The sequence below is a fragment of the Calypte anna genome, chromosome 1 (genome assembly GCF_003957555.1).
Source record: "Calypte anna isolate BGI_N300 chromosome 1, bCalAnn1_v1.p, whole genome shotgun sequence".
Taxonomy (NCBI): Eukaryota; Metazoa; Chordata; class Aves; order Apodiformes; family Trochilidae; genus Calypte; species Calypte anna.
The window spans coordinates 131,838,507-131,853,444 of NC_044244.1; the positions used below are offsets into that span (position 1 = coordinate 131,838,507).

General features: G+C 39.9%; 1 protein-coding gene across 6 annotated transcripts in view; it reads left to right on the forward strand.

Annotated features, from left to right (window-relative positions):
* CYFIP1 (cytoplasmic FMR1 interacting protein 1) overlaps nucleotides 1–14,938 on the forward strand; it is a 76,309-nt gene that overhangs the window by 13,692 nt on the left and 47,679 nt on the right. For all 6 annotated transcript variants that reach the window (XM_030469029.1, XM_030469024.1, XM_030469028.1 and 3 more), the window contains 9 exons: nucleotides 7,206–7,329; nucleotides 7,515–7,604; nucleotides 8,776–8,853; nucleotides 9,766–9,867; nucleotides 11,120–11,301; nucleotides 12,682–12,778; nucleotides 12,904–13,032; nucleotides 14,284–14,388; nucleotides 14,564–14,655. In XM_030469029.1, coding sequence (XP_030324889.1) covers nucleotides 7,213–7,329; nucleotides 7,515–7,604; nucleotides 8,776–8,853; nucleotides 9,766–9,867; nucleotides 11,120–11,301; nucleotides 12,682–12,778; nucleotides 12,904–13,032; nucleotides 14,284–14,388; nucleotides 14,564–14,655 — 992 coding nt within the window. In that variant the 5' untranslated portion in view covers nucleotides 7,206–7,212. The remainder of the gene's footprint in view (nucleotides 1–7,205; nucleotides 7,330–7,514; nucleotides 7,605–8,775; nucleotides 8,854–9,765; nucleotides 9,868–11,119; nucleotides 11,302–12,681; nucleotides 12,779–12,903; nucleotides 13,033–14,283; nucleotides 14,389–14,563; nucleotides 14,656–14,938) is intronic.

Consider the following 14,938-nt stretch of genomic DNA (forward strand, 5'->3'; position numbering starts at 1 on the left):
CCCCCCCCTTTTTTTTTTCTTAAAGCTTTCCTGGTTTGCCCTAGCTTACAGGATTTTTACACACACACATTTTTACAACACTGATTACAGGATTTTTACAAACATTTGAACATTTTACACTTATAGCTTACGGGATTTAACCCTAGCTTATAAGACTGACACAACACTGAACATTACACTTAAACATACAAACATACACTTATAGCTTACGGGATTTAACCCTAGCTTCTCACACTGCTGCAGCCTAGGCAAACCATTCAATGTCAGCCCAGGCACTTTTCACAAAGTCTCTGCCTTTCTGACTTGAGTTGTTCTTCTCCCTCCTGTATCTGCTCTTCTCTTGGCTTCCCTCTGCTCAGGGGTTTCCAAAGAGAGAATCCTTATCTTGGCTTCCCTCTGCTCAGGGGTTTCAAAGAGAGAATCCTTATCTTGGCTTCCCTCTGCTCAGAGGTTTCCAAAGAGCTTGCTGGTTCCTCATGGGTTTCTGGTTCCTCATGGGATTACGGGATTTAACCCTTCCTCATGGGATTCCATACACGGGTTTTAACCCTTTCTCATGGGATTCCATCCTCCTGGCTTCCCTCTGCTCAGGGGTTTCCAATCCAAAGAGCTTGCTGGTCATACCTTTCAGGGAGTGTTAGCCCAGGCACTTTTTCAAATCAGGGAGAATGTTCCTGTTGCCAGCTCCTCACACTGCTGCATTTCAGAAGTTCTTCTTTCAAGTTGCCTGCATTCTCCACCAAATATAGCAGGAAGAGCCTTTCTTGCTCATGAGTCTCGATGAGCTGCTGGCCTCTCCATTGCCTCACACCAGAGTGAGCTCTGCTCTGTGGGTGTGTGTCCCACCTTTATTGGCCCCCTGATCTTGCTCATGCCCAATAGGGGCCTGTCCTAATCAGGCACAGGTGGACTCACCCACTCTTTGGCAACTCGAGGCACCTGGTTTATCTTGTTTCTTTACACCTGGTTTATCTTGTTTCTCTACATCAAGGTGTCTAAATTGCTACTTGTTGCAAGCCCCCATGTTTCAAAAGGGAAAGCTGCAGGATTACCCCTCTGTTACCCCTCTGTCTGTGTGAGGATAAATCCTTAAAGATTTAAAGGTGAGGGTGTTCAGGTGCTTCCAGGATATCAAATCTTTGAGTGAGCAATGCAAAAGAAAAAATGCCTCTCAGCTATGGGTTTTAATCATTGTTGTTTATTTGAGGGAAATTTAAAATTGTTACTTCTTTTTCAAAAGGTAGAGCAATGACTACCAAAAAGTGAATGCGTTTGCATGAGGTGTGATAATCTAAATAAATCAGTGTCTTCTGAAGAAAAGTGCTGTTGGAATGGTCACTTGACAGACTTTAAGTCCTGGGTATAATGCCAGTTTGCAAATAAATTAAATCATATGTATTTATTCCTCTCCAAGAAGTTACATCCCATTCTTTCCCTATATATTTTCAGGGTACTTAGTATGTACTTTCTGATTTTTTTAATAAATGTTTAGTGATAATGTACCACCCTCATCATCTCCTGATCTTGTTTAATGCAGTCATAGAATTTAAGCAGAGATTTTTTTTTTTTTTTAGTTATAAGCTTTATTTTTTCACCTCTAAGTAGATATTATTGAACCCAGTTATTTGAGGTTGAACTTTTTGTATTGGGAATTCATGTCATTCTAAAGCTCAGCTGGATTAAGGCCATTAGAGGCAGTTTGTGGGGAAGTCTTGGCTAAATGATTGTGGCAGTGGCTAAGAGGAATTGAGAGGTAATTTCTGCATTTTTAATATGGTCTCAAGAAGCTGAGAGTTAAGTTCATTTGCTTTACTCCTATTAATTTTTTTTCTTAAACCTTGGTTGCCAGCTACAATCTGTTGGATTGTGTGTGTTGTTGCTGAGTACATTTAAAAACTACCTCCTATCATCACACAATTTTCCTGTTGTAGCTGTTTATAGACTGAGTGCTTGAGTTGTCTTTTTGATCTTCTCTTTGATAAATAACCTGACCTACTTAACTCTATCACTGGGAGAAGACTTAAAAACTTGAATGTTTTGGGGGGTTTTTTTGTAACTACTGAACTCCATAAAATTTGGGCCAATTTTCTTAACTTTGATCTTGAGAGCTGAATAGCATTATGGCAGTCTTCTCTCTCAAAATTCAAAAGTTAATGCTCTTTTCTCTATTCCCTGCTTTCTCAATGCTCACCTTTTTTTTTTTTTTTTAATTATTATTTCTTTTGGTCATTTGTCTATTTTTTTTCCCAAAAGATTTTTCCCCATAATTTGCTCCTGTTATTTTTTATTCAAATAGTCTGGACCCTTAGGAGGCCTGTCACGGTTTAACACTGGCCCGGCAATTAAACCGAATAACAGACGCTCTCTATTAATCTGTCTCTCCTTGATAGAGAAAGGAGAGAGAATAAGGGAGAGAGACTTATGGGTTGGAAACTAAACTACACAACTTTAATGAAACAGTAAAGATAAATAGGTAAAATTACTAAATATATACAAATATACAGGAAAATGGAAACCACATTCCTCCCTCCTTTCCCCCAATAACTCTCACGTCACCACCAAGGCTGTAGGGCAGCCCTGGGAAAGTCCAGGCTGGACTCCTGGAGTCGGCAGTAGTTGGGAACCGGAGGCAGGAACACACAGATATGGGCTGGCACGGATCAGGACCACAGGCAGATGAACAGACAGGATCCTTCCAGGATGCCGGGGAGGAAGGGAAGCAGGAAAAGATCTGGCAAAGATCTGGCTCGGCCCACGTGATGCCTCAAATTTATACTGAGTGTGACGTATATGGGATGGAATACTCTGTTTGGTCAATTCTGGCATCTATCTTGTCTGATCCTCCCCAAAGGAGGGCTCTGGTGGGACCTCTGTATCCTCCTGGACGGTAAAATGTTTTCATGCAGAGCTGAGCAGTGTCCTTGGCCTGCATACCAGTCTCTAGCAGTAACTATAAACATCAAGTGTTATCAATCCTAAAAGCACACACACTGCATGAGAAACTTGCTGTTAATTTCAGAGAGACTACTTACAAGGGACTTAGCTAAAAGCAAAAGTATAGAAACAGAAAACCACCTTTATCCTGGCCCAAACCAGGACAAGGCCTCAAAGAGAAAGACTGTGAAAGAAACACCCAGGGCTTTTTCTAATATAGTTGGAATTCAGAATAAGGAACTTTTGCAAATACTTCAGCTTTACCCTGTAGAGATGGATATGTGAAAATTAGACTTCTCTATTAGGAATGACACTCATCTCCTCTAGATACCAGAGTAATGTGAGCAGGGCACTGTGTACCATGCAGTTGTGTTGCTGTGAACAACATTACAGAATTATGACATTTAATAGATGGCAAATCTTTTGTCTGAATGTGTTTCAATAATAAATCAGCTCTGAAGTTCAATCAGAATGTAAACAACACTAGAGAGACTTCAGGATCCGGTGCTTTTTAATTTTTATTTTATTTTAATTTTGTTTTATTTATTTTTTATTTTTATTTTTTTCCTTCTGAACAAAACGTGAGGAAGGTGGCTCAGTGACCTTCTCTGCATCACAGGCTTTTCAGAGCAGGTGAGGCTCAGCCAATTGTCATCATCAAGAAAAAGAATATCTTAATTTAACCTAGTCTTGTATTAATGTATCCAAAGTTTCCCTAAAACCCAAGTGACTGATACCTTTGACCCTTGAACATGGACTTGGCACTGTAAAGCTCAAGCTTGTCTGTGCAAGAGACAGGGATTTTTTATTTTATTTAATTTTTTGCTTTGAAATCCAGAAAAAGAAGCTGAGAATTGGCACAGATGCTTCTGTCTCCTGCTTAGAAAGCTGGATGTGCTTATCAGACACCAAAATTTAGCAAACAACCATGATGTCATCTGTGATTCTCTTTCCTGGAGGGAGGATGTCAGATAATGAAAGTTTTTAAATCAAATTTTGTAGGTCTGGGAAAATGTGTTCTTGGAGTGCATTTTGACCTTAACACTGTAATGATAGGTCATGATACAGAGATAACAAAAAGAAAAAGGATTGCATCAGAAGGAATTCTTATGTGTCTTCTACATGAGAAAGTACTTCCTGGGAAATCTCAGGTACAAAGCTGAAAATGCAGCATTGTAGGAATTGAGTATGAAAGTAATTTTTACATCTTGGGTAAATTTACTAGTATAACTAAAGTTATCAGTATGACTACAGTATTTTAATTTGTTCTCATTTAGGTAAACTCCTAATCAGACTGCATCTTCTGAAATGTTCCAGTAGGTTTTGAAGCTTCTTATGATGGGGAAAAAGGGAGTCTGTTAAAATATTAGCTCTCCTGCCCAGTAATTGAACCTGTAACAACTCATAGCGAATTATTCTTAAGGAGGCAAAATTACAAAGTTTTGTTGCTGTGTAATTCTAGTGTTCTTAAATTAATTTTCCTGAGACTCACTGGGGAAAAAAAAAAAAGGTCTTGCCAGCCCTCCATTGCTGTACATTAGAAACAGCCTTTGTCATGTGGAGCTGGTTTTATTGAAAACAGCAGCAAAGAAAGAAGGGAAAAAACCTCCCAAACTTCAAAAAAATCTTTTCTATCCTGATCCCAGGGCTTCTGCATCAGGCAAGGGGTTGGCCTGGGCCATACAGAGGTGTTAGCTGGCTGTGGGATGATGTCTTCTGGCTGACACTGTGTGAGTGTGGCCAAGCCCTGGCTGTCCCCCTGCCACCCCCGTTGTCAAACCTTTCCCTGCTCCTTCTCGGGAAGCAGAGGGAAGCACAAGTCCTGCCCTCCCAAAGTTTGCAAACGTGCCATGAGCTGGGCAGGAAGGAGCCACTGCCTCTTTCCCATCTTGCTGGGTACCACAGCCAAATGCTGAACCAAGTGGGTTGGGCTCGGCCAGTGAAACACCGGGCACGTGGATACCTCTGGCAGAATTACAGAGTGGAGCTCTCAGCGAGTGACCTTAAAACAAGAAGGCTTTTGTAATTGTCCGTGTCCAATTGCTCATGTTTTCCCTTTTAGAAAAAGACTGATCTGTCTTTGGGAAATCAAGCCGAAGGGCTTGGAAAAATGGAGCTTCCCCTATTTCTTTCAGAACCCAGAAGGTAGCAGGAAGCTTTTGTTTCTTCACTTGCACCTCTGGCTTGGTACAGGGGATTTTCCAGTCTTCTGCTATTAGATAGATGGCAGGGATAGTGTGGTGGTAGGGCTTTGGGTTTTTCTTATGCTTTAGTTTCTATTTTTAAATTATTTTCCAAGTATTAAAAAATACACAAACAGTTCAGCATCTGGTAGTCTGACCACAGAAAGCTTGTAAATGTTGAGGACAAAAGTGTGAAGGTGTGCTTTCTGAAATAAGCATGTAATGGCTGGACCCCATTTTAGGAGGAAGATGGATTTGGGGAGAGGGAATTGATACTTTCCTTGCACTCAATCACAACTCTCCATTACATGGATACTGGCAATAACTTTTCATATGGAAAAGGCAGCTGTTTTTTGCTATGATTTGCAGAGCAGTTTTTTGTAGCATGTCCCCATTGTGCTTGCTTGGGGTCAACCTATTATGGTGGTTCACCTGTCCTGTGGGGCAGAAGGCCATGGCCCCAGCAGTCCCACCACTGGCACATCCTGGAGCAGCTGCTCAGCCAGGTGTTTCTGCTTGGATACAGAGGCTGAGAGGAGGAATCAAATTGAAAAGAGTCTCTCAGTTAAACCAACCTATGTCAAGTGTTGTGTTACTGTTGTCTTTTCTAGCTAAACCTTGAGTTGCAGATACTCAGACCAAAAATTAAAATACTATTTATTTAAAGTGCTCTGACTTCCTCCCAGTTCTGTTCTGTTTCTTTTAGGGTAAAACTGTTGAGGGTCTGACCTCCTCATAGGACTTTTACCTAGACATGGTATTTTTTTGGTCATTTGTTTATTTACTGGAGGGAGGATGCTATGGTTTTTGCCACTCTCTAAGCTGAGAATAAGTGTGGTTGTTGTGAAGAAGCTTGAGTTGGGTGTAGACAGGTGTTGGGCAAGCATCCCGGTGCTGGTCTGCCAGCCAGCACTCCATTCTCTTCAGTCCTTCCTTGTTTTTCATCAGGGGTCACAAATTGCACTAGGTGGGTGTTTGTTCCTTTATTTATTTTAACAAAACCTGATATACTCAGGCTTGAAGAAAAGTTTGGGCTGGGACTTCAAGAAGCAGAAGTGCTCTGGACCTTTCTGATGTTGACTGTTTTAAGTTGTGAGAGGGCCTTCTCCAGAGGTGCTGCATTAGCTTTGCAGCAGTTGGAACACAGGGTTGGTCTCTGAAGGCAGATAGGTAATCACTTCTGACTACTTTCTTCCCTTGGTTTTTTGTTTGTTTGGGGTTTTTTTGTTGTTTCTTGTTGGCTAAGTCCTGGGTGGCACGTACTAGGCAGGACACTGCTCCTGGGGGGTGTGGGCATTCTGTGTTCCTGGCCTCCTGGCTGGAGCTGGGGACAATGCTCAGCTGCTCCTTTCACTGTATGTGCATGGTTTTGCTCTGATAAAGTGGAGGGAAATTACTTGCAAATCCCCATGGAAAAAGTCAGCTTGATTAGAGGTGTTAGCTTAAAAATGAGGAATTTTTTACTCCAAAGGATGAGAAGGTCATTACACAAAAGTATATGACTGAGTTGTTCCTACCCCAGGCTTTTACCAAAAATTTTGTCTCGATGCTGTTCTTGATTCAAAACCCCATGCAGTACCATCAGTTTTAGGTGTAAGGAGATTTCTGTGGTCCTGAGGGGCTTATGGGCCTATCACTAACTGCTCAAAGTGGATCTGGATATCCTGGGACATGAGACACTGGAGACTGCTGGCACCTTCTGGCAGATGGGTCTTCTGAAGATGGGCTGGTAGTAGTATCTGTGCATTAGGGTTTGAAGACACATCTGCTCAAAACTGAGCATTAAGGGTCATCCTTTACTTTTGGTGTGTTTCTGGTGTGCAGCAGTGAGGGAAGAGAAATATTTCTCAAGTAAGGAGGAGGATGTTAGTCATCTAAGTATTTTTTTAAACTTGTATACTAAAACCAGATGGGTTTCAGTTTGAATCTTTTCCTTCCACTGTGGTTGAAGGGGAACTGCAAATTTCCTACAACAGAAGTAGTTCTTGCTCTTCATTTGACTCATTTGTTTTCTGTGTATGTAACAACACATAAGAAATAATAGGTATGTGTGGATACATTATCTATATGTATGTATATTTTAACTAGGGCCAAAATGACTGCTCAAGTAACACTGGAGGATGCCTTGTCCAATGTGGATCTCTTGGAAGAATTACCATTGCCAGATCAGCAACCATGTATTGAACCCCCACCATCATCTCTGCTTTACCAGGTATGTTGTCATTCATTGTAGGAAGAATTTTTCCATTTCCTGCTGTGGTTCAGAAAAAGAGGACTGTGCTTTGCAAAAAACCAAACCAAACCAACCAAAAGCAAAGTGTGTTTATATTTGCAAATTTGTGATATATATAAAAATTCTTTTCCCTAACAAAAATTTAATTCATATTTTCTCTGCAGCCAAACTTTAACACTAATTTTGAAGACAGAAATGCATTTGTCACTGGCATCGCGAGATACATTGAGCAAGCTACAGTCCATTCTAGCATGGTAAGGAGATGTTCAGATATATACTTTCAGAAATGTCTTTTGTCTTGATCAACCAATGTTGCTCAGAAGTTTCCTGCTTTCGTTGTTCATTTTTCAGTATTCTGAGGTTAGCTGGATTGACAGCTAGCTGCTGTAACTTGAGTGAAAAATTACTTTCCACCCTCCCAGATTTCAAATATTTCTGTCAGTTTGGTGGTGCTGGAGGGGTTTTTTTGGCTTCCTCACTGAGGAGTTGGTCATTTATTGGCATACTTTTGTGTAAGGTATTCCGTGGCTTTAAAAGTTCCACAATAGAAGATAAGGTTTCATGGTAATAACTCCATCTCTGCTGATGGTGTAGCTGTTCTGGGACACGGAAGAATTTTGGTGGCTGCAAATGTTGGTCTGTACTGAACTTGCCATTTCGTGGCACTCTTAGAAAATGAGGAATAATATGCCTTGTATTTCTAGAGGAGAGTTCAAAAATGCTGGAATGGGCAGATTAGGCACCTGATTACATGCTACAGAAAACTATGTAAATTTGCACCAATCTACTTTTAAATTATCTGCCAACTCCTTAACCTCTTTTCATCCTTTGGAAACTCTTGGGCCTCTCCTTTGATGTGTGAAGAAGGATATTATTCTGGCAGTCCTGACTCTTTCGTCCTTGACAGTTCCTCCTGCAGTGCCCAAGTTTAAATGGAAAAGCAAACACCACCCTCCCTTCTCAGATTGGCATTTTTATTTATATTTATAGATCACAGTGTCTTTAGTTTTGGGAGGAAAGAAACACACACAAATAAATCTGATCAGGTGAGATAGTAATTACATAAGCATAATTACTGCAGGTTTTTATTAGTGATCTGATAAGTATTTGTTGTCTTAAGTGGTATGAAGATGATGGTGTGAGTTCTCTCAGAATTAAGTTGGACGCTAAAACAGATGACTGAGAATAAATGGATTTTTTTTATAGTTGGGTTACAGCCAATCTGAACCTTTTAATTATATTAATACTGTATTGCATACATACAGTATTATGTATCATTCAGCTTGCACTGTATGTGTGTTTGTACCTTTACAGTCTGATAAGAGAAACAGGTTTGTTTGGGCAAGGATTTGGAATGATGGAAAACAAATGAATTTAACCCTTTTGTATTACAATACCTAATCATGCCGAGTGTCTTTTGTACAGAATGAAATGCTAGAAGAAGGTCAAGAATATGCGGTCATGTTATACACATGGAGAAGCTGCTCAAGAGCCATTCCTCAGGTAAAGAATGCAAATTACACTGTCATGCAACATCTTAACTTCTTCTTTCTTGTGTTGGTGCCAAGTTCCACAGATAGAGCTTTGTCAATGAGCTTGGAAATGTATACTTTGACTACTGAGTTACAGAGAAGAATTTCTTTTGGGTCTGGGTACTAGTTGGATGATTCTATATGGCATCTATAGCAATACTTTATGGGTTTTGTGTCAGTCTTACTGATTGGTTCAAGAGTAGTATATGGGTAATGTACTCTGGAAGGAAAACCTTTGATTGCCAGATCTGTTTGAGGTAAAATTTTCATTCCAGAGAATTCACCCTTCCCACTCCCCAACTTAATACTTAAATTCAGAGCAGATTTAACAAGTAGCAAAGCATGCAACAATTAACAGTCAGGTTAAATGTTTTAAGTTTCTAGACAGACTAGGTAGTGATTTTCTAAGTGTCAGAGCTACATAATATTTTCTTGATCCATACGCAAAAATAAAACACTGCGAATAGGTGACAAGTCCTAGGAATTGCTGCATAGGTGTGGGGTGGGAAGAATATTAAGATACGTCAGAAAACTGAACAAAATTATAGCTGTGACTTGACACCTACCTGCTTCATAAGGATTTTATAATGCAGTTATTTTTGTACTGAAATGCCAGGGGTGTAATTTAAATATTCAGAGTTAAAGTCAGGAAATCTGTTTTAATTTCTGTCCCTATTTTAGTGCATGATTTTAAGTCAGTGGCTTAGTGTGTAGAGAATAGTTTCCTAACCATACAGACGTGTATTATTTGTTGTGAGGTAACAGAAAAATCTTAGAATTTTTATTTATTTATTTATTTATTTATTATCAAACAGTTAAGGTTAGTTTCTGAGGCTTTATCAGGGAAAGTACCAAGTGTAATGATCTCTTTAATTATCTTCAGGTCAAGTGCAACGAACAGCCTAACAGAGTAGAAATTTATGAGAAAACTGTGGAAGTTCTGGAGCCAGAAGTTACAAAACTGATGAATTTTATGTATTTTCAGGTAAAAGGAACGGGAAAAAAAATGGTCACTAGGCTTGTGTTTTTATGTTGCTATTTTGTATGCTTGATATTGTGTGCTTACATACCTAGTCATTATACTTGGAAGAAAAAAAACCCCATATTGTCTCACAGAAGGGCAGAATTTCTAATGCCTGTATTAATGACTTTGGGAGATCTCCAAAGATCTTCATCTTTATGATGAAGACTTTCATCATAAAATCAAAGGCAATCTCATATGGTCCCTTACACAGCACATGGAGACAAAGATTTTAGGAAGAAAAATAAATATAATACACGTCACATGTATACATAAAAGCATCTCAGCACAGAAAACATTTGTTGGAGGATGAGGGAGCCACAAGTCTGGACACCAGAGCAGCAGGTGCAGCCTTGCTGTGGAAATTCCTGCTTAAATTCCTGTTTAATTCCTGGGCAAGCTTAACCCAGTTGTTGTGACCTGCCAGGAGCCCAAGCTCCAGAGGCGCCTGAGAATAGCAGCCTTTATTGCCTTCTCCTCCCGTCCTGGCAGCTTGCCCTTTGGTTCAATGGACTGAGGATGTTTCCAGGCATTATCTGTAGGGAATTGAAGCAGCTAGAGCCTGTGAACCCCAGAACACACAGGAAGAGGAGGCTGAATGAACTGTAATATCACCTCTCGTCTTCCCCAGCTAGCGGATCTTACTGACAAAAACCTATCTCTTTTAATTCAAGGAGATTAGTGCCCTAACATCAGAAGGGATTCCTTTTTACATTCAAAGTTGCTGTCTGTTTTGTTCTTGTAATCTCCATCTCAAATGGCCCTGATGCAAGCTTGGAAAGGAGCCCTGAAATAGAGATGTGTCAGGATGATTTTGAGAGTTGGCACATACAGTTTGCTGTGTTGCTTTTTGTTTTTAAGGGAACCTAACCACTACCTGCCTTTTTAATGCATAGACACTTCCTCCCTGAAGAGCACTAAATTACTTGTTTCAAAGGGACTGAAACCTTCTGTGACTTCAGTCTGCAAAGAACAACCTTGCTGTTTGTGCCGGGCAAGCTCTGTGCCAAAAAAACCCTGGTGACACTTGTAGCACACACCAACTACACAGAGGTGTAGCTGAAAAGCCTGTGCTGATGCCTTAATGGCCTTGCATGCTTTAAACATTTTTCTGCCTCAGTGGTGCTTTTCACTGGACCAGCTCCAGTTATGGGATAGAACTTTTTCCTTTACTCCTTGTTTATTTCCTCTGTGGTTTTTTTTCTCCCCTCATTAGAGAAATGCCATTGAACGGTTTTGTGGGGAGGTGAGGCGCTTGTGCCACGCCGAGAGGAGGAAGGACTTTGTTTCTGAAGCCTACCTGATCACGCTGGGCAAATTCATCAACATGTTTGCCGTACTGGATGAGCTGAAGAACATGAAGTGCAGTGTGAAGAACGACCACTCAGCCTACAAGCGGTAAGTGGCAAGGAGCAGCGGGACCCGGGTCTCTGCTGCTGGGATGCAGGGCTCCCACCAGATGGCACCACTTGCTCTTTTTCTGACAGCTTCCTCTTCTGAAGTGGCCCATCCAAGTGGGGGGCAGGTTACCTTGAAACTTAAGGATGCATTGATTGCAATTAGGCAGTTGAGTAAATTTATTTTCTTTATGCTGTTCTTCTTGCAGCAAAAGTTTTTTCTGACTTTTAATGACAAGGTGGCAAATACTTCTTTCTTGGCATATATTAAATGTAGTGAATATATTTTGCTTATTAATGTTTTGGAGTTTTTCGTTTTTTTTTAAGAGGAAACTGATCCTCTCTGTTCCCTTGTTCTGCTTTCATGCCATCCTATCCTATCCTATCCTATCCTATCCTATCCTATCCTATCCTACCCTACCCTACCCTACCCTACCCTACCTTACCCTAATCTTGGCATCCACTTTTGGCATTTTTAGCTAAGAGTTGACATTTCAGCTTTGCAGTTCAAGGTTGTTGTGACTGCAGGTGTGGCAGTGAGGGGAGAAGGGTGGAATATCAGTGGCCAAGTTTTCTGCTTGAGTTGACAGATGGTATTGGTTATCTTTTGTCAAACATGGTGATGAAAGCAGCAGGGGAAGACTGTCTTTATGCCAGCTGTAGCATCTGTGGTCTGTCATGAAGAAAACCATTCAGGCAGTGATTAGACAATTTTATCTACATTGCTTCCACTTACATGAGATTTAATTCCTGTTCCTACTAGTAGTTGCCTTTTGTAGCTGTTCTTATGCCCAGAGACTTCTTAAATTTGCTTGGTTTGCCTTTCTTTTTCTTTGGAGGTGTGCTTCTGGAGGACAAACTCTGTTTTCTGGAAGGCTCACTTTTCCTGGGTTGTTGTATGGCCTGGCTCAACAGAGCCATTGCTGGATAATACCCCGTGGTTTTTGGGTTGGGTTGGATTTGGTCTTTTAACAAAGTGGGAGATTTGCAGCTCATTTCAGATAAATTATGTCCATCTCTCCTACAGTGAACTTTCACCTTTTCAGCTATTTCCTAAAAAACTTCCCTTTTACAAAACTGGACCTTGATGCTTCATTTGTCAAGTCTGTAGCCTGTGTCTGGATAACTCAGATTTGTTAAGCTGTGCCAAAAAAGCACTGCCTGTGTCTGCTTGATTCAGGAGTTTGGAGGTGCACCCAGGTTGACGATCCTGCATGAGCAGTGAATGATCCACCACTGTACTGGCACCTCAGGGTCTGCTGACACCTTACAGTTCCCCTGGCAGACTTAGGGGTCAATTGTGCTTCTATTGAGAGGGGACAGGTTTGCAGACAAGCAGTCCTGCTGAAGGAAAATGCTGGTTTTTCTTCTGTTTTCCAAGAGCTGCTCAGTTCCTGCGGAAAATGGCAGATCCTCAGTCCATTCAAGAATCTCAGAACCTCTCCATGTTCCTTGCCAACCACAACAAGATAACACAAGTAAGCTTTAGCTGTCTTTTTGCAAAACACAGTGCCTCAGAAAAGTCTTCCAGTTTGGTAGTAACTGTTGTTCCCCTGGGAATATAGGTAGTTGACTAATATCCTTTTTTGTTTTTGTTTTCTAGTCTTTACAGCAGCAGTTGGAGGTGATTGCTGGCTATGAAGAGCTGCTTGCAGATATTGTGAATTTGTGTGTAGACTACTATGAAAACAAAATGTATCTAACGCCCAGTGAGAAACATATGCTTTTGAAAGTAGGTTGTTTCTTTTTTCATTACAAAATTAAAAAAAAGATTGATTGAGCAGGACACAGATGTTTAAATTCCTGTTTGTTTGAGATTTTGTGGTTTTTTTTTTTTTTTTTTATAGAATCAAATCAACCATATAGCTCAAATTATTCCATTTCCCTCCCTCTATATTGTCTTTATTACATAATAAATCTGTTTAGAAAGTTTCCAATCAATTTTTGTTTTTCATAAATTAAAATTGGCCCAACTGAATGGCGGTGTTGTTAGGAAACCAGTTCCATGAAATTGTGTTTTTGTGAAGTATAATGCCAACAGAAAGGAACTATAGTATTTTATTTTTAGGTGTGGGATAAGTTTGTATAAAAGGCTTTTGGAGGTATCAAAGTGGTTTGGGTATATTAAAGACTTCAGGGAAGATGCAGCTTCAAGTTAGGGTTAGTAAGTAGATAGGCTAGTTAGCTGGAATATGTACATATAATAAGTGCTGGGCAATGTGAAGTGTGGTTGGTGTTATCAGCTGCATGTCTTGCAGTGGAAAAAAGGTAGAGATTAAGAACTGAAAATTTGCCTCATTACAAATATTTTGAGCCCCTTCATTGTTTAACTTCTGAAGATCTTTGTTTATTAGAACCAAACTGAAACATCACAAAACAATACGTGAACTCTCAAACATTTGCATTCTGTCTGGAGGGATGTGCAACGTGTCTTTCATATTTAGGCCTTTTGTGTGGTAAATGCATGCTGAGAAGTTGCTGGTGCTCAGCTCTTGCTGTTGTAAATATGGAATTACATCTTTATGCTAATGCATAATTTGGACAAAATGTTACTAGATTCTTTTGAGTTGCTTCTGAGCTAAGTGTAGTTGAGAGATGTGCTGAAGACCATAAAAAGCAACAGCTCAGAGATGTTAGATCTAAGCTTCTGTTACAAATGGTTGCATATTAAAAATTTTAATAAAATGGAAGTGAAAAAAAAAGCAATCAAACCCCACCCAAACTCTAGTTTCAGTGAGACCTTTATTTAAGCAAGTAGCATCTTTTAAGGTTGACTAATCAGGCTAGTGTTAATGTAAAAACTATAACTATACATATAATAGAAGTGTATGTATTTGCAAATATATTCTGTTTGAAGGAAGGTGGGTGTTTGAGGACTCTGTTTTTAAATATTTGCTTTTTTAATGATATGAAGAATGGTCTTACTGTGGCAGGCTTTTAGCTCTAAGATACTTTTCCACAGAAGTTTTTCTTTCTTTTTCAGGTTATGGGCTTTGGATTGTACCTGATGGATGGAAGTGTCAGTAACATCTACAAGCTGGATGCAAAGAAAAGGATAAATTTAGCCAAGATAGACAAGTACTTTAAGGTTGGTTGAGAGAGGGTTTTTTTAATATGTGATTTTAAAGGTAATTACCTTGGTGTTTTAAATGTAATTGAATAGAATAAGGATCATGTTGGACTTTCAAATGGGTAAACAGAGGTTTCCTTTCACTAAGATTTGTGTTTAATAATTAATCTAATCTGATTTATTCCCTGTACAGCAGTTGCAGGTTGTCCCACTGTTTGGTGACATGCAGATTGAACTTGCAAGATACATTAAGACCAGTGCCCATTATGAGGAAAATAAATCCAGGTAAGGGGGAGAGAGAAACATAGAAGGGAGGATTTGGGCTGGGGAAAATCAGACCCTTGGAGGGTATTTTCATAATCACACGCCGATCTGTGGTAATTACTTTATTAGGATTTTTGCCTTGGTATACTTTTTGATGTAGGTATTTTACTGTTGATGTACTTCCCATAATAAATACAGCTGAATAAACAGATTGTTAAAAGACCTTTCAATGCTGCTGAGCCCATTCTGGCATCTGTGACATTTTTTTATCAGCTGAATTGAGAAGAAATGAATGTTGCCTTAC